General features: G+C 36.0%; 1 protein-coding gene across 1 annotated transcript; it reads left to right on the top strand.

The window, feature by feature from the left end:
- Window positions 1–25: 25 nt before the first annotated feature.
- LOC145322653 (uncharacterized) lies at window positions 26–26,603 on the top strand. The gene is made up of 25 exons (XM_080164829.1): window positions 26–178; window positions 3,860–4,096; window positions 4,899–5,006; window positions 5,383–5,420; window positions 6,303–6,490; window positions 6,897–6,970; window positions 10,116–10,223; window positions 12,179–12,281; window positions 13,403–13,487; window positions 14,606–14,692; window positions 15,282–15,401; window positions 16,015–16,093; window positions 16,523–16,614; window positions 16,951–17,076; window positions 17,391–17,517; window positions 17,922–18,001; window positions 18,429–18,526; window positions 18,859–18,988; window positions 19,455–19,594; window positions 19,847–19,936; window positions 20,298–20,368; window positions 21,551–21,671; window positions 22,186–22,245; window positions 25,593–25,667; window positions 26,272–26,603. Exons 1-25 carry the CDS (start codon window positions 118–120, stop codon window positions 26,375–26,377), a joined length of 2,604 nt encoding a protein of 867 aa, XP_080020955.1. The 5' UTR covers window positions 26–117; the 3' UTR covers window positions 26,378–26,603.
- Window positions 26,604–27,012: the final 409 nt, after the last annotated feature.

The following is a 27,012-nucleotide window of genomic DNA, read 5'->3' on the forward strand; positions in this document are numbered from 1 at the left end:
ATTATCACTGTGTAAACTTATAGTGCATCGGATAATACTATTGGCAAAGATGAAATCAAAGATAACCATGACGCTACTATTGGAAATGATGACAATGATGGCACTTTTTCAACTTCCATGGAATCTGATGACACTGGCAATGCCAGAAACCGGTTTCGGAAGCCAGATGTTGTTCCAGGTAAAGATTTTGAAATCATAGTATCTCTACAGACAGGTTGGTCTATATTTGCTCTTATTGAAAAACAGCTTTAAAGGGGGACGTAACTGAAGCTTTTTTGATGCTGGGGGGGGGGTTTTCTCCGGAACCACTTGATGAACCGTGCAAATTTTTTGGACTTAAGCTTTTAGGGGTATGAACATCTTGTGGTTTCAAAGTCAACCCCCTACCCCCACCCCCTAGCCCCCCGGGGCTCAAAACCCCCCTAAAAATGAACCTAACCTTAATTTTCTCAGAAACCATTTGACCAATAGGGATGATTTCTTAAACTTAAGCCTTTATGGTCATAAACTAACTCCTAGTTTAGAAGTCACCCCCCTGCCACCAACCCCTAGCCCTCTGGGGCTCCAAAAAACCCTAAAAATGAACCTAACCTTAATTTTCTCAGAAACCCTTCAACCAATAGAGATAATTTCTTAAACTTAAGCCTTTATGGTTATAAACTAGCTTTTGGTATAGAAGTCTCCACCCTGCCGCTAACCCCTAGCCCTCCGGGGATCACAAAAAACCCATAAAAATGAACCTAACCTTTATTTTCTCAGAAACCATTTGACCAATAGAGATAATTTCTTAAACTTAAGCTTTTATGGTTATAAACTAACTCCTAGTTTAGAAGTCACCCCCCTGCCACCAACCCCTAGCCCTCTGGGGCTCCAAAAAACCCTAAAAATGAACCTAACCTTAATTTCCTCACAAACCATTCGACTAATAGAGATGATTTCTTAAACTTAAGCTTTTATGGTTATAAACTAAATTTTGGTTTATAAGTCACCCCCCTGCCGCCAACCCCTAGCCCTCCGGGGCTTCAAACACCCTAAAAATGAACCTAACCTTGATTTTCTCAGAAACCATTCGACCAATAGAGATGATTTCTTAAACTTAAGCTTATATGGTTATAAACTAAATTTTGGTTTGTAAGTCACCCCCCTGCCTGTCTGATTTTCTCAGAAACCATTCGACCAATAGAGATGATTTTTTAAACTTAAGCCTTTATAGTTATAAACTAGCTTTTGGTATAAAAGTAACCCACCTGCCGCTAACCACTAGCCCTCCGGGGATCAAAAAAACCATAAAAATGAACCTAACCTTTATTTTCTCAGGAACCATTAGACCAATAGAGATTATTTCTTAAATTTAAGCTTTTATGCTTATAAACTAACTCCTAGTTTAGAAGTCACCCCCCTCCAGGATTCAAAAAAAAAACCAAAATGAACCTAACCATAATTTTCTCAGAAACCATTTGATCAATAGAGATGATTGCTTAAACTTAAGCTATAATGCTAATAATCTAACTTCTAGTTTAGAAGTCAACCCCCTGCCGCCAACCCCTAGCCCTCCGGGCCTCCGGGGCTCAAAAACCCTAAAAATGAACCTAACCTTAATTTTTTCAGAAACCATTTGATTAATAGATTCTTAAACTTAAGCTTTTATGCTTATAAATTAACTTTTAGTTTAGAAGTCTTCACATCCCTGCCGCCAACCCCTAGCCCTCCTGGGCTTAAAAAAAACCTTAAAGATGAACCTAACTTTAATTTTCTCAGAAACCATTTGATCAATAGAGATGGGTTTTTAAGTGTATAAACTACTATTTTGTTTGGCAGATATATGGTTATAAACTAAATTTTATTATAGAAGTCACCCACCCCATAGCCCCCCTGGGCTCAAAAACCCCCTAAAAAATATACTTTAGCTTAAATTTCCAGTAATTTAAAAAAAAAATGCTTTCACCATAAAAGCTTAAGTTTAAGAAATCATTCCTATTGGTCAAATGGTTTCTGAGAAAATTAAAGTTAGGTTCATTTTTAGGGTTTTTTGGAGCCCCGGATGGCTAGGGGTTGGCGGCAGGGGGGTGACTTCTAAATCAAAATTTAGTTTATAACCATAAAATAATTTCATAAAAGCTTAAGTTTAAGAAATCATTCCTATTGGTCAAATGGTTTCTGAGAAAATTAAAGTTAGGTTCATTTTTAGGGTTTTTTGGAGCCCCGGAGGGCTAGGGGTTGGCGGCAGGGGGGTGACTTATAATCTAGGAGTTAGTTTATAATCATAAAAGCATAAGTTTAAGAAATCATCCCTATTGGTCAAATGGTTTCTGAGAAAATTAAGGTTAGGTTCATTTTTAGGATTTTTTTTAGCCCCGGAGGACTAGGAGTTGGCGGCAAGGGGGTGACTCATAATCTAGAAGTTAGTTTATAACCATAAAAGCCTAAGTTTAAGAAATCATCCCTATTGGTCGAATGGTTTGTGAGGAAATTAAGGTTAGGTACATTTTTAGGGTTTTTTGAGCCCCAGAGGGCTAGGGGTTGGTGGCAGGGGGGTGACTTCTAAACTAGGAGTTAGTTTATAACCATAAAAGGTTAAGTTTAAGAAATCATCCCTATTGGTCAAATGGTTTCTGAGAAAATTAAGGTTAGGTTCATTTTTAGGGGGGTGGGGGTAGGGGGGTTGACTTTGAAACCATAAGATGTTCATACCCCTAGGAGTTAGTTTATAACCATAAAAGCTAAAGTTTAAGAAATCTTCCCTATTGGTCATATGGTTTCTGAGAAAATTAAGGTTAGGTTCATTTTTAGGGGGGTTTTGAGCCCCGGGGGGCTAGGGGTTGGCGGCAGAGGGGTTGACTTATAATCAAAAAGTTAGTTTATAACCATAAAAGCTTAAGTTTAAGAAATCATCTCTATTGGTCGAATGGTTTCTCAGAAAATCAAGGTTAGGTTCATTTTTAGGGTTTTTAAAGCCCCAGAGGGCTAGGGGTTGGCGGCAGGGGGGTGACTTATAAACCAAAATTTAGTTTATAACCATAAAAGCTTAAGTTTAAGAAACCATCTCTATTGGTCGAATGGTTTCTGAGAAAATAAAGGTTAGGTTCATTTTTAGGGTTTTTTGGAGCCCCAGAGGGCTAGGGGTTAGTGGCAGGGGGGTGACTTCTAAACTAGGAGTTAGTTTATGACCATAAAAGCTTAAGTTTCAGAAATCATCTCTATAGGTCAAATGGTTTCTGAGAAAATAAAGGATAGGTTCATTTTTATGGGTTTTTTGATCCCCGGAGGGCTAGGGGTTAGCGGCAGGGGGGTGACTTCTATACCAAAAGCTAGTTTATAACCATAAAGGCTTAAGTTTAAGAAATTATCTCTATTGGTTCTATGGTTTCTGAGAAAATTAAGGTTAGGTTCATTTTTAGAGTTTTTTGGAGCCCCAGAGGGCTAGGGGTTGGTGGCAGGGGGGTGACTTCTAAACTAGAAGTTAGTTTATAACCATAAAAGCTTAAGTTTAAGAAATCATCCCTATTGGTCAAATGGTTTCTGAGAAAATTAAGGTTAGGTTCATTTTTAGGGGGGGTTTTGAGCCCCGGGGGGCTAGGGGGTGGGGGTAGTGGGTTGACTTTGAAACCACAAGATGTTCATACCCCTAAAAGCTTAAGTCCAAAAAATTTGCACGGTTCATCAAGTGGTTCCGGAGAAAACCCCCCCCCCAGCATCAAAAAAGCTTCAGTTACGTCCCCCTTATATATTTTTTTTTCTTATAATGATAAGTTATCGTAAATTAGTAGACTGGCGTAAAAATGTTCAAAAGACCACCAAATAGTTGGCCCTCATAAAGTTAAGAAATCTTCAAGTCATATTATCATATATTGTTAACAAGGAGCTGCTTTTGACGATGCCCCTAATCATTTAAACCAGTCAGCCGCTCAATCAGCTGCCCAGCTGTTCTCGTTCCCTCCGCCACCAATCTACAGACAACAAGCAGCCGGCTACCAGCAGTTATCTGCCAGCAGAGCAGCAGCAGTCAGTAAAAATGATGACTGCTCTTTGCAAATAAGAAGGAAAACAGAAGCCAGTGTTCGATTCAGTACTAATAACAATGAGTATTTTGTCCGCCAGGAAAATTGTTCTCTCGGAAGTATTAAAGTTGACGCTTATTTATATTATTGCTTTGTTTGTTTACTGAGGTGGATTCTTAAAAAAGATTTGCCCCACTAATCGCTGAGTGAGGCAAAATTGTTTTCGTGAAAAATCCTCCAAAATCACATAATAAATCTACAAAAATTAAATAAGATCTTATGTTCATAACCCTTCTATGATTTTGTTTAATTTTTGTAGATTTTTGATGTGATTTTGGTGGATTTTTCACGAAAACAACTTTGCCCCACTAAGCGATTAGTGGGGCAATTTTTTTTAAGAATCCACCTCTGATGTATTTTTAATTTATAATGCATTACCTGTAGTAAAATATGTAGGCAGAAGTGCCACGGCTTAAAATACTAGCGGCCACGCCTCATAAGAGCCTTTAGAGGCAACTTAAGTTTCATAACGCAAATTATGTCCAAAGGGATTTTTCTTGTGAGGTTGGAGATACCCTCCCCAAAAATAGTTATAAAAACGCACACAGACAGTCAGAAATCCTTTTACTTTCTTATAGGGATAGCTAAAATAGTGATTATCTACTATTAAGTTTTCTTTTCACCGTAACCCTTATTAGGCTAAGTTTCTCAGAATTTGCATATCTGACCTCTATATTTTATTCAAGCCTTTATTATCTTTTTCCTAAATCTTTCTATCAAAATTTCCACTTTAACCTTCTCCATAGAAAAAAAGTATTTTTTTTGTATTTTTCTTCCTTATCCTATTTAAGAAAGAGAATATTTGCTCTCCTACTAAGGACACTGCCACAAATCCTAATAAGGACACTGCCACAAATCCTATTGATTCCTCAAAACTTCCCGCTTTTGTTCCTGGCATTCTAAAGAAATCCCCGAATCGTGTTTTAGATTTTGATAGCAGCAAATCAGGTAAATTTAGGTGTTTGTGTGATAAACATTTCAATATGATAGGTTCCACCCCCAAAGAAAATAGCTTAAAACCACCAAAGGACCAGTAGGAATATTGTTCCCTGAGCTGGATCTTTAAATCATTTCAATGGTGCGCCAAATCGGGGTGAGCCAACTTTCCACCAATGAGAGCACAACATTTTACGAAATGCCTCGCTGTGATTGGCTGAAATTCGGCGCAATCCGATTTGGCGCACCATTGAAATGATTTAAAGATCCAGCTCTGTACAGTAGAGCCCGATCGGTTCAGCGGTTACCGAGATTTTAGGCGTAAGACGGACAGACAGGCAGACGGAAGTCATCGTTTTACTATGTATCATTATTATTATTTCTTAAGATCCTGAAGTAAGTGCGTTGAAACAGACAAAATATAAGGTAAGAACAAATAATAATTGTGCCTGTTAATGAGCCAAGTTATTCTCCCATCTTTATTCTTATTGTTTAGCGCTTTTCATGGCAGCATAGGAACTATGTTTAACGTCTGACTTTAGTGATTATATTTTGTGTTAAAGCTCTTAAACGCATTGACAAAGGAAAATAAAGGTAAAATATCATATAACTGAAGAGTTATAAGCAGTTTGATATTAGTAAAGTGTTAAATAGTTTTCTTACTTTACTATCTCTTCCTCCTTACCGTAAAAAGATATTGTTAAACAACTTTTATTTTAAAAAGAAGCTTGAAAGTTTAAAAGAAGGCCTACAACTTTACAAGTAATCTGGAATAGTCATTTCTTTATAATGCAAAGTTTTCTAGCAGTGCAGAAAAATGCTTCGTAAATGAAGCTTTCCCTTGCATCCTTGGTTCTTGGCTATTCCAGATTATTTATAAGCAGGGATGGTCTATTGGGCATTTTTTTAGATAACAGGCGGCCCTATTGCCCCCTCCCCCCCCCCACTTTTCGATCCCCCCAAAACGGGGGTGCCCAAAAGGACCGATAAATAGCGGTCCCAAACCGCCCGCCCGATTCGAATTTTGGGCCGGAACAACCCTTCTTATGCCGCTTAACACGGTGTGTGGGTATGACATGTACGTATAGCTATTAGAAACTCGTAGCCTTTAAAGTTTTCTTTTTTTTTAATATTCGTTCCCAGGAACATTTTACCGTGAAGTGCACTAGATCAAATTTTTTAAAAAATGAATGCGACATACTCTTTACGCGAAATTTACAATTTTTCCCTCATTCCTATACGTGCATTTGGTTATAAAATTTGCAACCAGTTACAGATATATAATGAAATCTACTGGACATCTTCTAGGCACTGGGCAAAGATTTCAGTAACGAGGATAGCAGCGACAGCTCTGATTCCGAGTCTGATATTCCCCAGCTGCCAGAAATGACCACCGCGCCCGCAATTAAGCTGAAGCACTACCCAACCAAACCTCTGCAGGATGCCAGGGTGGTTTGTATTAGCATAGAGACTCTTGAGAAAGTTTGGCTCATAAGGTATTTCCCATTAGTCCTTTACTCATAAAGATAAATGACACTGTTCAGTTTTAACAGCGAAGCATCTCTGTAAAATGAAAGTATGTCCTTTTACTGTATCCTGTTTTAAAGCACTTTTGTCAAATATTTATGTACAAATTTGTTTAGACTTAACAAATAAATGTTCTGTTTATTAAGCTCTTACACTGTACAAGATTTATTGCTCGTTTTCCTTTCTTCTGGTTTCAAAGCTTCGCTTTTATGGAAGTAGTTATCCTTTTTCAAACACATTTGCCATTGCAATGTTAAAATTAATGTTCGGGGCAAAGAAAATAATAAGATGCCATGAGTGTTTTTTCAGATTTTACACAATATACTTTACTTTTTGTTCATTTATTTACTTTACTTTTTCATTTATTTTTAATAGAAACGATGAAAAAGTAGCGCGAAGCAATTTACAGGAAGAAATTGAGCGTGAATCAATAAATGCCAAGAAAAGCAAGGAATATTTTACTTTTTTATTATTTTTATGTTTGGTAAAAAGCTAGGTATTCTAATACAACAAATCAATGACTTCTGTCTCTCAAATATTTTGTTAAAGTCGGAACAAAAAACTTTGGATCTACTGCAGTTCATGGTAAAACATTGCTGGTAACGAATGCTTCCTGTTTCCTAGCAATATTCCAAGAATCCTGGATCTAGCATAACAAGAAATATTTCTGGAGCCACCAATGTTTAACTTTCCTGGTTGCTGGCAATTTATGCACATTCCTGGACTCTGGCAGGTTTGAAATATTCCTGTTAAAAAGCAATATTTCCCTTTTTAATTCCCATTACCCTTTTATCACACTTACCCCACAAATAGAGGTTGATAGCACGCTACTCGAAGCGGCTATTTTGGCATGTTTGTCTGAAAGACCAATGGTAAGGGTTTTGGTAGTAGGAGGGGGGGGGGGGGGGTAGATCCTACTCTGTACTAATTGGGTATGGATATGAAAAAAGGGTCATATAAATATTGATAAATTTGTTTCATTCAGTCATTTGCTTTTGTGATTTGACAGCTTCGAATTTAATGTACAATTGGCCCTTAAGTCCATGTTTATAAATATTTGAGAAGATTGCTTAATTTAGGTTTGAAAAGATTTAACCTGTTAATTTTCATATTCTAGTAAATATTCTTGTGTAAAATTGTAGACATTCCATCGACTATTGCTTTAATTATAATGGGCATTGCTAACATAATATCGACAAGCTAATTTCAAAATAAATTTTATTTCTGAATATTTTACTGTAAGGCTGTAATAAAAAGTAAATCAAATGGACATAATGTCTTTACATATACTATAAACAAATTGATTTTTAAATATTCATAAACTTACGGCTAAGCCCCCTACAGGCCTCTAGGGGCACTTGAAGAGGTGGGAGTTGAATCCCAAAAACCCGTTTTTATATAATTTGTCTATGTTGCGTTTAAGTCTGTACGAAAAAAAGCATTCTGTGATTTCTCTGGTACCCTCCCCCAAACTAATAGTTATAAACCGTCCCGGGACCTATGAAAAGCTTCCCTGTTAAGGAGAACCCGATCGGTTCAGTGGTTAGCGAGATCCTTCGGTACAGCTAAACAAACAGACATCATGTTTCTTTATTAAAGGATATCCATGGATCTCCGGGGATAATAAAATGATTAGTTCTGTAAACTTTAATTTTTATCTAAACTATTATATAAAATAATATAAATGTGCTAAAAATTTCTCTAACTCCCCCCCCCCCCTCCTTCTTCTCCTATTGACGTATTTTAATGTACGGACAAACTTTGTGGCGGCATGGCTGGTGATGTTTCCTATTTCCTATCCTGTATTTGACTGTGAGTGGTTGTTTAGAATTGCCAATATTTATATGTTGCGATAGTTTGCCTTTCCCCTAACTTTGCCCTTTCAACTTTCCCCTAGCTTTTTAATAAAGTGCTTACCCTTTTGTAATAACCGTGATTACCCATTTTTAAAAGCGAAGCTTTTCTATAATTAAGTGAGTCCGTCCGTCCGTCCGTACGTCTGTCCCGAACGAATGGCTTTCGTTGATTTAGGCATGTAGTTAGGTACCACCGTCATTACTAGAATCTCCGTACGTCCATTTTAAACAAGTTTTTTAACTTTTTTAAACAGCAAGTTTTTATTATCCGATTAATCTAATTTTTTTAATACTGATTCCTATGACAACTAAGTACAATGTTATAAGCGAAACATCTTTATAATCAAGTAATAACCGTGATTACCCATTTTTAAAAGCGAAGCTTTTCTATAATTAAGTGAGTCCGTCCGTCCGTCCGTACGTCTGTCCCGAACGAATGGCTTTCGTTGATTTAGGCATGTAGTTAGGTACCACCGTCATTACTAGAATCTCCGTACGTCCATTTTAAACAAGTTTTTTAACTTTTTTAAACAGCAAGTTTTTATTATCCGATTAATCTAATTTTTTTAATACTGATTCCTATGACAACTAAGTACAATGTTATAAGCGAAACATCTTTATAATCAAGTCCTAAAAAAGTAAGTATGCCCTTAAACATTATCTTGTATTTAATCAGCTTTAAAGAAATTACTGACAATTTTGTATCGTCTTTTATACATTTATATTCTGATTATTCAGTTCTGACACTCTAGAGCTTCGCTTTAATGGATGTGGTCATACTTGTTAAATTGCAACTACGTTTTTTTTAAATAAGGGTGAAAAATAGAGACGTATATATTATCATGGACTTCCTAGCGACCTTCATTTCCAAGATGGAACTTACATACTTTCTCCTAAATCAAATATCTACCAATTAAAATCTCTTTATTATTAGACGATAATAAAATTCCATTTGCAAATACGATTAAAATAAAGACTATCTTTTTAATTTATTATAAAAATAAAGAGGCGGTATTGATTGTTAGGTCGTTGGGCACTTTTGATTGATGCCATTCAAATTTTGGCGCGAAAGCGAAATTTAAAATAAAAGCAGTTAAATTTGTAGGTGAAGATCCCCAACCCCTTTCTCCTACCTCTTTTAAGTATGTATATAAAGTAATTACAGCTAGTTTCACAGCATTGGAAGCCACTGTCCCTTTTTAAGCATTGCTTTACCCCCTAAGAAATTGTGAAAAAGGGTATGGGGTAAAAACTCCTGTAAGCCAGTAATCTTCTGTCATTGCTGGTAACCTGGAAAATGTGCAGATTGCCAGCTAACAGGAACCTGGGATTTAGGGAAATATGCGTGCTGCTGGACCCAGGATTCTTGTAATATTGCCAGTAACCAGGAAGCATTCGTTACCAGCAATATTTTACCATGAACTGCAGTAGATCCAAAACTTTAATGAATACAAAAAATAAGGGGTCTGATTTAACCTAGTTTCACCTATTACCATACAAAGTTAGAACTTCCAGATAAACGTCGTGCAATCAATGGGTTGGTTATCTATAGGACGTTTTTAACATAATATCCTTTAGCGTTAGAGTATCGCATTCTATTACAAGCCGATGATGCTCTGGATTCTCTAGATGATCACTTAAAATCGAGTGAGAATCCCGCTCCTACGAGGCAATTACAAGTTATACCTACTTAGTTTCATGGATAAAACTTAATTTAAATAAAAAGCAAAATTTTAACAGACTGTTGCAAAGCCTGGATTTGATTATTTTTGTTTTGATTCCGCTGACGGAGGTTATTATAGAATGAGAATCATCTCTATTCAGGGCAATACTGCTAAAGCACTCAAGGAATATATTGAAGCTAATTTAATTTATGTTTTTTGTACCTTTTTAATTGCACTGCTACTCATTAATTTCAAATCCTTACTCTTAAATAAAATCAAGAGGATCTCTGTCTGTCTTTGCCGTAGTATCTAGCTTACCGCTGAACCGAGATGGTTCTCCTTTACAGTGTAGCTTTACAGTTTATAACTATTTTAGGGGACGGTACCAACACCCTCCATAGAGAAATCGCCACTTTTTTTTCTTAAAAAACTACAATTTAAAGTAAGGGGAGAGTCGACTCCCCCTCAAATCCACCCTCTCCCCAATTGAAGGGTCATAGCGGCTAGTATCTACATAAAGGGTGTGCAAAAAAAATGTGGACCTTTTTAAAATTTAGATTGCGCGGCCTGTGTTAATAGTAGGAAAACGTTATGCATACCATTAGAACCGTAATGAAGTCTATTTTTTGGAAATATAAAAACGATTCCTGTGCTACGTATAGTTTAGAAGCAATGTGGTAAAATGTCCCAACTGCCTTAAAACTTGACTTGCGAGTAAATCATTAAAGATTAAAGTATATAAAAAAATATGTACCTTTTTAAAATTAAAATTGCGCGGCTTGTGTTAATAGTAGAACAACGTTATGCATACCGTTAGAACCGCTATGAAGTCTTTTTTATGGAAATATAAGAACCATTACTGTGCTACTTATAGTTTAGGAGCTACGTAGAAGAATGTCCCAACTGACTTAAAACTTGACTTGAGAGTAAAAAAAAAGTGTGTGCAAAAATGCGGACATTTTTAATATTCAAACTGCTCGGCTTGTGTGAATAGTAGAAAAATGCTATGCATATCGTTAGAACCGTCATAAGCTCTACTTTTTGGAAATATAAGTACGATTTTTGAGCTATTTTTAGTTTAGGAGCTGTATTGAAAAATGTGAGAAAAGTGGAAAAATTTTATCTTTAGGTAATGATTTACTCGCAAGTCAAGTTTTAAGTCAGTTGGGACATTCTACCACATAGCTCATAAATTACACGTAGCACAGGAATCGTTTTTATTAGGGATGGGAATCCGTTGAATTTTTGGGCCGGATTCGGATTCCGGATTTTGAAGGAATCCGTCAAAAAAAGTGATGGATTCTTGCGGATTCCGGATTCTTATTTTTGGCGGATTCCGGATTCGGATTCCGGATTCTAGCAGTATTTTAAAAGGCCGTCCGTCACAGAGGGATAGCTTTTTTCATTAATTTAACACTATGTTACTTGGTTGAAGCCTTGATTTGTTTAAAGTGTTAAAGTGTTAAACATTTACATCACATTAGTAATTATTAAAATTTGTTATGTACAAAAAAATTTAAGAGGGAGTTGTAAGAAAAAACTCAAGACGGTAATTTTAGCCTACCAATTTAGAATCCGGAATCCGCTATAAAAAACGGATTCCGGATTCGGATTCCAAAATAGGCCGAAAATTGGGCGGATTCCGGATTCCGGATCCGGATTCCCATCACTAGTTTTTATATTTCCAAATAATAGACTTCATTACGGTTCTAATGGTATGCATAACGTTTTTCTACTATTAACACAAGCTGAGCAATTCGAATATTAAAAATGTACGTATTTTTATTTGCATACCCTTTAATTTAATCTTTAATGATTTACTCGCAAGTCAAGTTTTAAGCCAGTTGGGACATTTTACCACATAGCTCCTAAACTACACGTAGCATAGGAATCGTTTATATATTTCCAAAAAATAGACTTCATAACCGTTCTAATGGTATGCTTAACGTTTTTCTACTATTAACACAAGCCGTGCAATATAAATTTTAAAAAGGTCCGCATTTTTTTTTGTACGTCCTTTACCATCGTGAAAAATTTCTGGATTATGTGTGATCTCTGACCATAGTCCCATCTATTTTATTCACTAAAAGAAAATTGTGTCTTATCTCTTATAAAATTCAGCATTAAATATTTGCACAGTTGGACCACGGAACAACCTGTAGCCTGTCAACGGATCATATCTATCCTTTGTCCAGATCTCTGGCTGTATATCCCATCCATGTCTTCCCTCTGTATATCAGGTGTGTTTATATTTGCATAGTTGGACCACGGAACAACCTGTAGCCTGTCACTGGATCATATCTATCCTTTGTCCAGATCCCTGGCTGTATACCCCATCCATGTGTTTTCTCTGTATATCAGGTGTGTTTATATTTGCATAGTTGGACCACAGAACATCCTGTATCCTGTCATTGGATCATATTTATCCTATGTCCAGATCTGGCTGTATATCCCATCGATGTCTTCCCTCTGTATATCAGGTGTGTTAATATTTGCATAGTTGGACCACAGAACAACCTGTAGCCTGTCATTGGATCATATTCATCCTATGTCCAGGTCTGTATCCTGTCATTGGATCATATTTATCCTATGTCCAGATCCCTGGCTGTATGTATATCCCATCCATGTGTTTCCTCTGTATATCAGGTGTGTTTATAATCAATAGTTGGACCACGGAACAACCTGTATCCTGTCACTGGACAGATTATCATGTTCTCTAATAAAGTGAAACTTGTAGCAAGCTATCATAACGATCCTTCTTCCATCCAACTCCTTTACCTAATCCCCTCCTACTGGATTAATGAACTGACCATTATATGACCTTGTTGGCAACCTAAAAGGACAAAAAAATTTCCCCTGTCATAATATTCACGATTATAATATATCTATTAATGCAATGTAAATCATTTACCACTAAACAAAGTAAAAAATTACATTTTAGTCCCTTCTGTAACGTGATTTTAAACCAAATTCTATGTTTATCTATAAATTTTTTAAGTCAGAATTATATATTTTTGATAAAATTATACTTAAAGTTCTTTTTTTGTGTGTGTTTATGTTTATAAAACATTGTCCAAGATTTGCTACTGACAAATGGCCAGGGATCTATAGGAAAGACAATGGCCGATAAATAGATGTATATCCCCCAATGAAGATACACAAAATTACCCCTTCTGTAGGTTACAATTAGTAGTTGAAAAGTTTGGACACTTAACTAAATGAACCCACCAATTAAATTTAAAAGACCCCAAGGTTGTTAAGCCCACGAATAAGAAAACGTTAATATAAGACTTTTGGACTAATAAATTGCCTAATATCACCTCCCTCCCTGCGAATAATATCATCTTTGTTTACTATCTAGGGGAGTTAATATGAAGGACGCAAATGTGAACCTGGATTATGAAAAGATCTTTTTCCGTTTCTCTTCATACCAGCTTCGTTTAAAGGTAATATGAATTGTAAAATAATATATGTAATATGTATAGCATGAACAAGGTATAACCAACAAGCGAAATAAATTTTAAATAATATTTTGGGGGGGCAGATTAAAAGGTAGTCTTTACTACGAAGCGTTGCTGAAATTACCAATTATATTTTAAATTTAATTAAGTTGTTTGTTACAACTAAATTGATTATCTGTATGCTTATAATATATTGTAAGGACTATTTTTTCTGTTATGGGTGGAAGCTTCATATCAATATATTCACAAAGAATTGTGTCTCTTATATTTAACAAGCAACAAAGCTAAATATATTGTTATTATTTCTATATTTTCATAAAAGAATTAAGAACCTAACCGTCTAAAGCAAATTGATAATTTAAATGATTTTACCTTTGCAAAAAAAATCTTATCCTATTTTACCCGAAAAAAAAAACAAAAAACTCCAAGTCGATTGTAAAAAAGGGTCTTAGCACAAACGGGGTACGTGACAAACGTCGGAGTGGACACCTAAAATAACGCATGATCTCAGCCCATAAAAGAGTTACAGCTCTAAAATTCAGCACAGCAGTTGCTTTTGTGGAGAACAATATGGAACTGTGAAGAAACTGCGGCGGAACTGCCGCTTCCGCCGTAAACCGCCGTTTCCCGCCGAATTGTTTTTACCTTTTCTCTCCATAATAGGCAATTTTCAATCATTTGAGATAAACTTTTTTTCATGTGAAAATATAATGGAAATTTTTCTGGAAAAAAAAGTTTGTCTCAGGTGATTGAAAATTGTCTATTTCGGCAGGAGCGGCGGTTCCGCCGCCTTTTTATCACAGTCCTATACTGTTCTCCACATAAGCAACTGCTGAGCCGAATTTTAGAGCTGTAACTCTTTTATGGGCTGAGATCATGCGCGATTTACTTTTGGTTTCAATAAGTGGCACATCCGCCCCCCATTCCCCCCCCCCCCCCAACTTTTTAAATGTGGTGGGGCTTTTTGTATCTTAACATCACCTAACCTGTATAGTGTATATTATTACTTTAATAACCTAATATCTTAGATACTCCACCATTTGTTCTCTACTGCTTTGTCCTAGTACCAAAAAAGCAATTTTTCTTATTTTACCTTATTGTAGGATGCGAAACCACTGGTTACAGATGGATTCCAGGGCTATGAGGGACATCTATACCTCGTCAACTCTGAGTCTGATGATATTTTACAGGTGGGTATTTTAATATTTCAAAAAATAATGTTTATTTTTAATATCCTTGTATAAAAGTGATCTTTTTTTGGGTGTCTGTCTGTTATAAAGGATATCCCCAACTCTGGACTGATATGGTTCTCCTTTACAATGTAGCTTCTCATAGGTCCTGGGAAGGGTTGTAACTATTTTGGGGGAGGGTACCAACACCCTCCTTTTAAAAATCACTCATGGAAAAGAAATAGTTACAAAACAATTTTTTTTTTGTCTGTAAAATGAAGGTTTGTACTGTTATTTTATGTAGGTACTTAAAAATAATTCTTAAATTCAATTCTGACAGATATTAAAGTAATTAGGTATGGTCATTATAGAGAAAAAAACGCGAAAACTCAAAAGCACCCGCCGATTTACGCCGAATAGTTCATTAAATCAAAAGAAAATTGTGAATCCAATGGCATTAATGTTCCACAATTAACTTCCTTCTTTTACCAACTTCCCTGTTGTTACAGCATAAGATAAGTTCTATGCCAATATTACGCCACTAAAATATCCTATTTTTCACCAATTTCAAATGGAACTAATATGCTGAATCACTGCTCCTGATATTTAGGAAAGAACCCTGGAAAATTGTGTAAACTTTTATACAAAGTTTGGCCTGCTTGACATCACTGGCGATGTTGATGTTGAAGATCTCTCTGAGTTTGTTGACTCCGGCCTCAGCTTTCATCAGGTTTTTAAAAGCGAATGTCGATTTTTTACTTTTTTGACAACAAATTTTTGTATGTTAAAATGATCCGATTCTTCTGATTTTTGAAAACTGATTCCCATTACAACAAGGTACAATGTTATAAGCAAAGCATCTCTATAAACGAGTCCCAAAAATGTAAGTATGTCCTTAAACAGTATCACCTATTATTCAGTTTTGCAAAAAATTTACTTACAATAAAGGTTTGTACTGATGCATTAATATTCTGCTAATTCAGTTCTGACAATCTACAATGTTTGTTTGTCCTTCCATTTCAGAGCCTCGCTTTTATGGATGTTGCCATCCTTGTTTTTATATACTTGTATATAAGTTTTATAGTACTTTTATTTGGAATTTTGACGTTCCGGTGATATTGGACAAAAAAATTAGATCTCAACTTTAATATCCAAAAAAAAACGTAATACATTAGGAATTACCATTATTTTATAATTACAAATCCCCATTCTTTTCGACGGTTATTTTACTATTCCTAACTGAAACTAGTATATTTAATAAAAAAAGCTTGATATCTCTGCTCCAAGGTTTTTAAAATCACTTGCTTCCGTTCTTACATACTCCCCTGCACCTTAAAATTCAGGAGTTTGATGAAAAAGTTGTAGAAGAGAAATATTTCCCCGTCAATTTCGCACACAAGGATGTCAAGACAAACTTGAAAGGTTATTTTTTTTATAGAAATCTTTAAGAGTAACAAAGATGACAACATCAAAAAGTATCAAAGCACAAAAGCATAGACGAAAAAACGGACAAAGAAAGAAAGAGAAATTGTTATTAATAAACATAGAAAATCACAAAACCTTTCGGTAATACTAATGTAATAACCTTTCTAGCATGATAGACCGTGTAATCTATCTTAAATAACAGCCGAGAAAAGCATATTTCCCCCATAGCGGGACGGTCGCGATGGACGGACAAAGTGAATTATAGAGTAGCCTCGCTAATCAGAAAAAAATGAAGTGGAGTATTGGTAGTTAACAATTTTTAAGAACAATAAATACGCGTGAAAAAGGAAACATGAAATTTTTAAAAAATTCCATAATCGTCATTTAATCGTGTGAACGTAATTTTGTAGAGTATCTTAATTTAAGGACTGATATGTGGTTTTGATAAGTATGGAACAATGTGGGTGCTTCCCAATCATCTAGTTGACGCCTATAACAAAGTTATGTATGCTCTTCAGGTATAAATTTATAGCAGAAGGGGAGGGGGGGGGGGTAGTGAGATAGCGGTCAAGCCATAATGTGCTAGAACGTAGAGCTTGAGCTGGTCCTAGTGGTCATACAAAAGCGTCTTTACATACTCTATAACGTCTTATGATATAATTACAGTGAAATCTTTTTTGTAAATTTAGGTTGCTAACATGAACATCTTTTATTAGCCAGTTCGTTCGTCCAGTGGGAGAGGTGGAGATCGTTAATTTAACCAGCTACAAGTTTCACTTTATTAGTGTAAATGATAATCTTGTGTAAGATCCAAGTAATAATAAATCCATTAAAAAACTACTATAATCTTTAAGACTGGTCGCTGTGACAAGTTGTTCGAGTTTGAAGAGGTCAAGATTGGTGAAACGTATGTTACTACCAAGAACAAAACAAGGCAAAGGATCCTCATCACAAATCTTCTGAGACACCGTATTTTTAAGGTTAGTAACAAAACAGCCTCATGTGCAAAGATTTGGTATTTATACTTTAAATATCAATATATATCAAAATCCAAAATCTTTTAAATTCACAATTTTGGTTCAGGTTTCGTGATTTTGAGGGCAACACATCGTAGTAATGAAGACCTTTTTGTTTGTAACCCAAACATAATTTATTTAACTTGTTAGCTTTACCTTATTCCAGGATCCCGAATCCCTTTGAATTAATTTTTTAATGTTAAGATCAAAAATATTACAACCTTATTTGAGATTGTTTTAAATTATATACCTCGAACTGTTGCATCTCTGTTGTCAAGGGTGTACTGATTGATCAGCTGGGAGAGGCTGTGTATGTTATGCAAGATGAAATACTCCACCTCCCTGCTGGTGTCAAGTCTGAGCTCTACACAGTTCCTGTACAAGTTTACGGCATTAAACCAACAGGTCCAACTAGATAAATTCATATCTTTACATAAAAGTAACAGGATGCCTCTTTTTCTGTATTTGTGTCGGACTACCAGAGTTTAGCGAAGGATCTTGCTAACTGCTGAACCAATATGGTTCTCCTTCACAGTGAAGCTTTTCATGAATCAAGGGAAGGTTATGGGGAGGATATCACCATTTACCACCCTCCGAAGAAATCGCACATAGAAAAATGGCCCGTCGCTTCCCCAAAAATATTACTTTTTATAAAAAAAAAAGGCGTCTAGTATTCACTTCTTCCCCCAGTTAAAAAAAAAAAAATTCTATCGGCTATAATAGGGCTAGAATAATGGTTCTTTTTTGGTTAGTTTTTAATAATATTGAGGTGATTTTACAGGGCATTATAATTTCTTTTGTCCATTTAGATGATTTCAAGTCAAGAAATGAAAAACTGTTTAAAACACTGAAGGACAAATACAGTCTTAACTGTCAAGTCATACCAAAGGTGTTTGTGAAAACATTATTTTTAAAAGCTAAGCTACTCTATAATTCCTTTTGTCTGCCCGTAGGTCTGAACGTCACATTTATTTCTTTTTCACTAATTTAGACCTGTTAGAATTGTCCCTGATTTTAAACTTAGCATGGTGATTCCTGTAATAGTTAGGTACGATTTAGGAAGCATAGCAACTCTAAAATCTTTACCAGAAAGTACGTACGTCTATTTAAAACATGTTGATTTTTAACTTTTTAATATTGACAGGGAAAAAGTTGTTGTCAATTTAGTTTGCTAAATTGGAACTCGTTTATTGGTCATTTCATTCATTCACTATGAGGAGGGGGTATCGTTATTTGAGCCAGCAGCGAGTATCACTCAATTAGAGTACATAAATATCTGGTGTAACATCCAAGTATTAATATATCGATTATTGTAGATTGAGACAACGAAATATCCAATCCAAGGCGAAGTATTGATATATGAAAGATGTTCCGAGAATTTTCATAATTTAGCTTACGTTCTCATTCAAGAAAGGTAAGTTGAGTTTTAAACTTGAGAGGTTTCCAGGTATTTAAAGGGACAAGACAATGGTCGATAAAATTATGTAATCCCCAATGATGATGCACAAAAATATCCCTTCTGTAGATTACAATTAGTGGTTGAAACGTTTGGACACTCAATTCAATGAACCAACAAATCAAAATTTTATAAAAGTCCACAAAGTTGTTGAGTCTATGAATAAGAAAACGTTATTATAAAAGTAGAGAGACTAGAGTAATAAACCCCAACAGCCCATTTTTTGTCTTTGTGTTAAATTACACCACAACTGAAAGCAATTTTACATTAATATTTCAATATATTTTTAGGTTATATAAGCCCTACGTATCGTACGAGGATTGGAAGGACACTTACGTATCTTCTGAACTGACATGGCTCAATCTGGCAGCCCAACTGGAATTTATTATTGATCCTCTGCCTTCTACTTTCATAGTTAAGGTGAAAGCATTACACATGGTTTGCAGGGATATAGGGATAGGACGGAGCTATCAGTTTCGGACGGGTAGACCGACGGACCGACACTACAAATAAAGAGCTTTGCCTTTAAATTTTTTCACTCATCAATGCTTTATAGGCTATTAACTGCTTAGGTAGATTATGTTCTACTAGGGGCTACGTCCCTAGAGGCCTCTAGGGGCACGTGAGAAAGGGGGAGTTAAATCCCAAAATTCTTTTTTTAGTTAAATTTTTTTTTAAGGTTTCATAACTACTGAATTGGTTGAATTTTCCTTTTTTCAGATGTTTTATATATTTGTATTATACATTTTATTTCCAGATTTGAGTCTTGTGATGGCTTTAAGCTATTTTGGTAACCCCTCTCTGTCTCTTCGAATACATAGCCCTAGAGACTAGGGGTATAATTGTTAGTTACTTTACATAATAGAATGTTTCTTTATTTTTGTAGAAGGGAATGTGGTTCCCCAACTGTGTAGTAGCCTATCCTGATGGAAGCGACGAGTGTGACTTGACCAGTCAAAACTGCAATCTCATCACAATACAACCTCAGTTTGTAATGTCGGAAATTGATTTTCAATCTAAGAACAGGTATCTAGGGATACCCGCAGGGGGGAGGGGAAATTAGGGTGTTTATTACACCAGTCCCCAAAGTCTTATAATTAGTTTATTTTTTATTTTTTTTTGGCTCAACTTCATTGAATTTTGACTGGTTGGAGTCTAAGCGTTTTACCATAATTATAATCTACAGAAGGGGTAATTTTGTGTATTAGGGATGTACATCAATTTATTTGCTATTGTCTTATCCCTTAAGATCTCTGGATTTTAACTGATAATATTTAGAAAGAGGATTGTCGGTGGTCTGCAGGATAATTTTCCTCAACTCAAGTTGGTCACTGAAAGTTTTAAGCTCAGAAAGCGTGAGCTAGCCAGGTGAACAGATATTTTGAAAAATAGCGCTTTTAGCATTTCTGATTTAGTAAAAACTAACAATTGATATATACTTACTTGTATTTAGCACCAGCTTTTTAAAAGAGTTAATATTTTGAAATATTCAGAATAGGTTTTAATATTCAATGCTATATCCAACAGGGTTAGTTAAATAAAACATTGGGGTCATGTGAAGGAAACGAAGTTGCCGATTTTGTCGTATTTTCACAGTAGCTTTTGAAAGGTTACTTTAGGATAGGTTAGGTGATAGCCCCGCAGGGGCTAAAAATAGGAGAAAAGCTACTATGAAAATATGACGAAACCCGCAACTTCGTTTACTTCACATGACTCTAACATTGTTTAGAGCTGCACGTGAAAGACAGCCCACAGATGAATGGGCCATAGGCGAACACGTCATAGCTTACTACCAAGACGGTGAGATTTCATTTCTTTTTATGTTGAGAAGCTACTCTATTAGTCATTAGAGCGGCTACGCCCCTAGAGGCTTCCAGGGGCACTTGAGGTATGAGGGAATAGAATTATAAGAGAAGAACTATAGTGTGAACCCCTTTTTCGTAAATCTGACAAAGGAACTCCTCCAGCTGACAAAACACCTTAAAATTTTTCGAGTATATATTTTCTAGGAAGCTAACTTAATATTAAGGAATTCAACAATTCATAGCTAACTTATTAAAGGATTTGTAATATGCTGTACACTATACTAGAAAAATAAATTTTTACATGGATATAATTTACGTGAGAAAAGCTTTATCTTAAGAAATACGACTTTTTACAGCTGACTCTTTATATGAACATTAACAAAATGAAAAAAAAATATGCCCTTTCTTCTTACCCATATGTGTACAGTGTATACACTACACAGTACAACGCTAGGTCCTGTTGAAAACGTAACGAACGTACTGTTGTTTTGCTATTTGTTGTTATTTTATTTTTATAAAATTCATGAAACAAACTACGAATTTATGTATTTTAAATGTTTATAATAGATATGAATTACGAATTAAAGAATATAAATCATGTACATTTGAAGTCAGAGATTTTATTTTTTTGTTTTAATAGAAACTCAAGAAAAAACTATGATTTTATTCATTTAAATTCATAAAGGGATTTTTATTATTTTATAACGATTGCAATAGATAAAGCATATTTATTATTAATGCACAGATAAAACATAGATGTGAAACAACAATATGAAGGCAGTACTTCATGTGATGGACTTGATTCGAGTAAAAGATGAAAGAACAGCTCTAAATAACTCCAATGTGTAAAACTAGAAAATTTCAGTTTAATTTAACCAATGACAAGTTATTAAAGTTCTGTTATTCTCCTGCAGAATTTCACATTATTTCTCTAGAGTAATCACTCTACTTATGAGGGGTTTAATTCGACCCCTCCTTTTTTTTACTTTCAAAAAGAAGAAGTATATACCTTACTAGGACCTGCAAAAAGCTACACTGTAAAGGAGAACGGATAGCGAAATCCTTTGATACATATAGACGGAGATTCTTTTACTTTATTATAAGGAATTTATACAATTTCTAAAAGATTACTTGATCCAAACTAACTTTTAAGCATTGATATGCTTGTTCTATTAAGATGAAACTCCCTCTGCAAGTGAATGGGCCCGGGGTAAGATACGAAGTCTGAACAAGGGTACCCACACAGCCACTATTTACTTCACAGACTATGGACACCAAGCTGATAAAATTCCAGTCAGGTGAAATATATACAAATATGTTGTGTATTAACACAGGGTTCGGCACATGCTTTTAAGCCTTTAAGAAATCAATCTTCTACAATTTTAAAGATCTGCAGGATGTTTTAACCTGACCCAAATATGGCAATCCCTTTTTTCAAAAGTTTTTGTAAAGCATACAAACGAGTTTTAAATATAATTCTTAGTCGCGTTTGCCGAGACCTGTTTATTACCTACTTAATTTTTTCTCTTTGTTTTTTAACAAGGAAAAGATTTGGATCAGCTGCAGAAACAATAAGTAAAATGTCCCTTGGGTCGATTATCTCCAAAAATCGATCAACTTCATAGGCGGCTAGTATAGAATGCCTACAAAATGAAAATAAAAATGTGAGGGGGGGAGGAGCTTAGAGCTATTCTTACGCAAAATAGTTAGCAAACTTTCAAGGGCCTATGTAAAGGAGAAGCATATAAGTTCAGCGGTTCACACATACATAGAACCTGTTACTTTTATATATTTATAATTTATATTTTTTAGTAATTTGAGGAAAATGAGTGTCTCGGAGAAGATGCAGCCAATTTTCTGCTTTAACGTCAGGTGTGTATTCCATTACATATATTTAACCATATTTTACATTTGGACCTATTTATTTCAATTTTAGTTGCGATAATGGATAAATAATACGTGGATATTATGACGTCTTCAAATTTTGCTACTATGTTACTCATTCACTGGTCAGTTCGTTCATCCAGTAGGAGGGAAGGATGTGATAAAGGGGTGGGTGGAGGGTGATATTGTTATATTAAACAGCTGGAAGGAACATTTTTTCAGAATAGGCGGAAATCTCTTACAATTTCCACGTATTTTATATATCCACTAGCGGCTACGCCCCTAGAAGCCTCTAGTGGCACTTAAGGTAGAAGGGAGAAAGGTCGACCTAATCCCATTATAAATTTGAGTTTTAAAAGAGTAAAAAATATTTTTTTGGGGGGGGGGGTGAAGACACCCTCCCCAAAAATAGTTTAAAACCTTCCCTGGACCTATAAGAAGCTTCATTGTAAAGGAGAACCATATCGGTTCAGCGGTTAGCGAGATCCTTCGGGACAGACAAAAAACGCTTACTACTTTATCACACACCTCCTTAACCGAACTTTAGATTAAAAAAATTTCCCAAACATTCGGACAATTGGGCGTTCAAATAGGACCTAGTGGTAGTTAGAATCAGTTGAGAACAAAATCCCAGCCGTTCCTTCTTGCCAGATATCGCCATTTTAAGATTTTTAGTAAAATTGCACTAAATATCCAAATACAAACTTAAATCTACTTTTAATTTTTTAGTATAATTTTAGTGAGACAGTCCCAAAACAGAGTATCTTTGCTCCTGTGGCCAAACTGACTGCCTGGTGTCCCTAACAGAGAGTGCCTTTATGTGTTAACACAAGTAGGGATTCGAACCCATTCCCAAAACTAACTAATGTGGAATAGCTGTGAATTACAGCATTAGGTTAGTATTTTCACCACTAACAGATGGAAGGCAAGGCCAATCCTAACTGGAAACCCGATCATTCACCCACAGGCCCCAGTGAAGCACCTTGGAGGTCTACTTGTTTTCTGGGGTGTTGTTCACCTATGGATTGGGCAGGTTGAGACCCAATGGTGCCCTCAGACTCCCATGAACCCTGCCATTTGGGCCAAGCTCAGAGTGATGTCACACACCTGGCTTGTGCCCTGTCCATGAGATGCTTCCCTGCCAATCACAGATCAGCACAGCCGCCATGGAAAAATAGCTGCAGGTGGTGGGCTGCATACCTTTGCTCAAGATGCAAGTTAGCACTACCCTGATCTTGATCCTCCAGAAGATCATGGTAGTGTGCATCTTGAACTATGCCCTGAGCCTGGGAGGGTTCTATCTGAGGGAGTTGGGGACACCATTACTGTTTGACAAACCCGAGCTGATGGTATGGATCAATAGGGAGAGTAGCAATGGTCACCCCCATTCACATTAAGCAATGCATGAGTTGGGGACACAGTTACTGTTTGAAACTATCCATGGTGGAATAGCTGTATATTACATTATTGGCATCAGGCAATGCATGCCCTTTTGGATACCTTCTAGCTGTTGTTGGTGATCAGTAGGTTCAGCTCCTTGTTAAAGTTTTACCTGGGGTCCCCTGCACTGGAAAGTTAGGCCTGGTCTTGACCACCATCTCTATTCTGGGGGGCCGTTTGATGCAGTCGCACCTCCTGGAGGCACATTGAACACCATGGGGGTGTACAACTAAGAATAGCCCCTGTTCAGTTTTACCTTTTGAGGGGCCCAGGCCCCTATCTTGATGAGAATGGCCAAGAACTTCACGCTACCCATATCCTGGTCATCAGTCAGCTCTGAACAGGTGCTCCTTGACCTCATGAAAGTCGATGGGGACAAGGGCTGTGGACCCATAAAAGCTGCCCTGGCCAGACAGTTGATTTTACAGCTAGAGGGCTTCTTGTCTTTAGCAGCTGTTTGTGGGATGGGCTCTGGGCCTTTCCCAGGCTTGGCAGGGCTGTGACCACTTGCTTAATGTGAGTGGGGGCGACCATGGCTACTCTCCCTATTGATCCATACCATCAGCTCGGGTTTGTCAAACAGTAATGGTGTCCCCAACTCCCTCGGAAAGAACCCTCCCAGGCTCTGGGCATAGTTCAAGATGCACACTACCATTATCTCCTGGAGGATCAAAATCAGAATAGGGCTAACTTGCATCTTGAGTGAAGGTATGCGGCCCACCACCTGCAGCTATCCTTCCATGGCGGCTGTGCTGATCTATGTTTGGCAGGGGAGTAACTCACAGCCCATTTTAGGGGCCAGGTGTGTGACGTTATTCTAAGCTTTGCCCAAATGGCAGGGTTAATGGGAGCCTGTGGGCACCATTAGGTCTCAACCTACCCAATCCATGGGTGCAGGTGAACACCCCACTAAACATGTGGTGCAGACCTCAAAGGTGCTCCACTGGGGCCTGTGGGTGAATGATCAGGTTTCTGGTTAGAATAGGCCTTGCCTTCCACCTGTCAGTGGTGAAAATACTGACCTAATGCTGTAATACACAGCTATTCCACTTTGGTTAGTTTTGGGAATGGGTTCGAACCCCTACTTGTGTTAACACATAAAGGCACTCTCTGTTAGGGACTCCAGGCAGTAAGTTTAGCCACAGGAGCAAAGATTCTCTGTTATTGAGCTGTCTCACTAAAATTATACTAAAAAATTAAAAGTAGATTTAAGTTTGTATTTGGATATTTAGTGCAATTTTACTAAAAATCTTAAAATGGCGATATCTGGCAAGAAGGAACGGCTGGGATTTTGTTCTCAACTGATTCTAACTACCACTAGGTCCTATTTGAACGCCCAATTGTCCGAATGTTTGGGAAATTTTTTTAATCTAAAGTTTGGTTAAGGAGGGGTGTGTTATATAATAGGATTGTTGCGATGATTGTTTGGAATTTCAATTTAATGCATAATAGTTAAATTCATTGCATTGTTCGGGAAATAAATAAAATGGGAATTTCAAGATTCGGAGCTCTTCTAAAAATCAACTTTTCATATAATAAAAATAGAGCTGTTAAGTTTCTTTTGTCTTTATATAAAACAGGTGTGTATATTCTGCATAAGATTCATTTTATTCCCTTGCTGCATAATTATTTTCCCTTCCTATGTTTTTCCAGCAAGAACGAGAAAAATGTGAAAATATTTTCAGAAAATTTTATTGTAAATTCATATCCCCCCTACCATATATTCTTTTATTTTTTTCACCAAGGAGGGGAAAAAAATGAGAGAAAAAAATGTTTCAGTTCTTTTCATTCCCCCCCCCCCTCCTAATTATGAGGCTCCAATTTTGTACCTTCAAAGAAAAAGATACCTTTATGGGGGTAACAAAACAGAATAATTATAAACCCTGTGTTTTAAGATTTGAAAAGCCAGATGATGCCAAGTATTTGAAAACAATTCGGGATCAGTTGGAGTTTGCTGAAATCAACCCCAGGTTTGTTTTTATATAAAAAAAAGACACATAGTTTTAGAAATTTTAAGGGTTTTTATCACAACGATGGTATCCCAAATGTTTGTTTGTCTGTCTGTGTGCTACACTTTTTTACTCTGTCTGTCTGTCTAACTTTTCCCTCCTAACTCTAACTTTGGCTAAAGTATAGTCAGGGGTGTATATTCTGCACAAGATTTATTTGTTTTCCCCTGCTACAAAATTTTTTTTTCTTCCCCCCCTAGTTTTTTCTCACCAAGTAGGGGGAAAATGGAAAAATATTTAAAGAACTCTATAATTTATTTATTTTATTCCTCCTACCACACATTTTTAAAAGTTTTTTTTCACCAAGGAGCGGGGAATAGAAAAAATGTTTTCAGTTTTCTTAATTTTTACCCCCCCCCCCCCCCCCCCCCCTAGATATACCACACTTTTCTGGGATCTTGCTGTGTCAAGTATCAACTGTTGGGAATATCAAAGGATGACTCCATGCAAAATTTGAGCCGGATCCGGCCAAAACCGGCCGGGAATTTTATGAAAAAACGTTTTTTTCCGGTTTTTAGGTTGAACCATTCAAAATATTACATCCTACTTTTTTCTGATATTTTAGGTTGGGTAAGGTGACTGAAATCGACGTGGAGTCGGGCATTCCGACCATCAAATTCTTTCAGTTCAAGCTAGAGGACGGAGAACAAGTTCTTTACAAGATTGTCTGAACACTCTTCCAGTTTTTACTGTTCAATTAAACCTGTTGTTTTCATAATTTTATTATGATATTATCCTGTTTATTTACTTTCGCTTATTATTAGTTACTTATTTGTGAAATTAAAAAGCATTTGTTAACAAATGATTAATTTCTCGTGAATTTTGACATTTAATTTTTGTTATTTTTGTACCAGTGACATTTTTGTGATTTTATGAATAATAGTACACTTCATTTGTTTTCCTGTATCATATGTTTTTTTTGTTTTGTTTAAAGTTATTTTTTTTTCAGAAAAAAGTTAGAATGGCATTGGTATTTCAGAAAAAAAGTGAAATTTTATTTCGCCATACTATTATAAATGATATTTGAGATTTGTTTTTCTGTCTTTCATTTATATACTATAGTATTTACCTTATTAATTAAAAGATTTCAGAATCATGATCATGTTATTTGCGATATTTTGCGAAAATTATTACAAAATTGTAGTTTATAAAGTTTGTTAAATCCATAGTATCAATTTGAATCATGATATAGTTAACAAAAGTTTGCGTTTTATTAAAAAGGTTATCTAATTTTACGCGCGATGTTTAGTTATTTGCTAATCAACGAATACGATGCACGGTCAGCCGATTGACCGCCTTAGTTCAT

This window comes from Acartia tonsa, chromosome 6 (genome assembly GCF_053477335.1).
Source record: "Acartia tonsa isolate MP-2025a chromosome 6, ASM5347733v1, whole genome shotgun sequence".
Taxonomy (NCBI): domain Eukaryota; kingdom Metazoa; phylum Arthropoda; class Copepoda; order Calanoida; family Acartiidae; genus Acartia; species Acartia tonsa.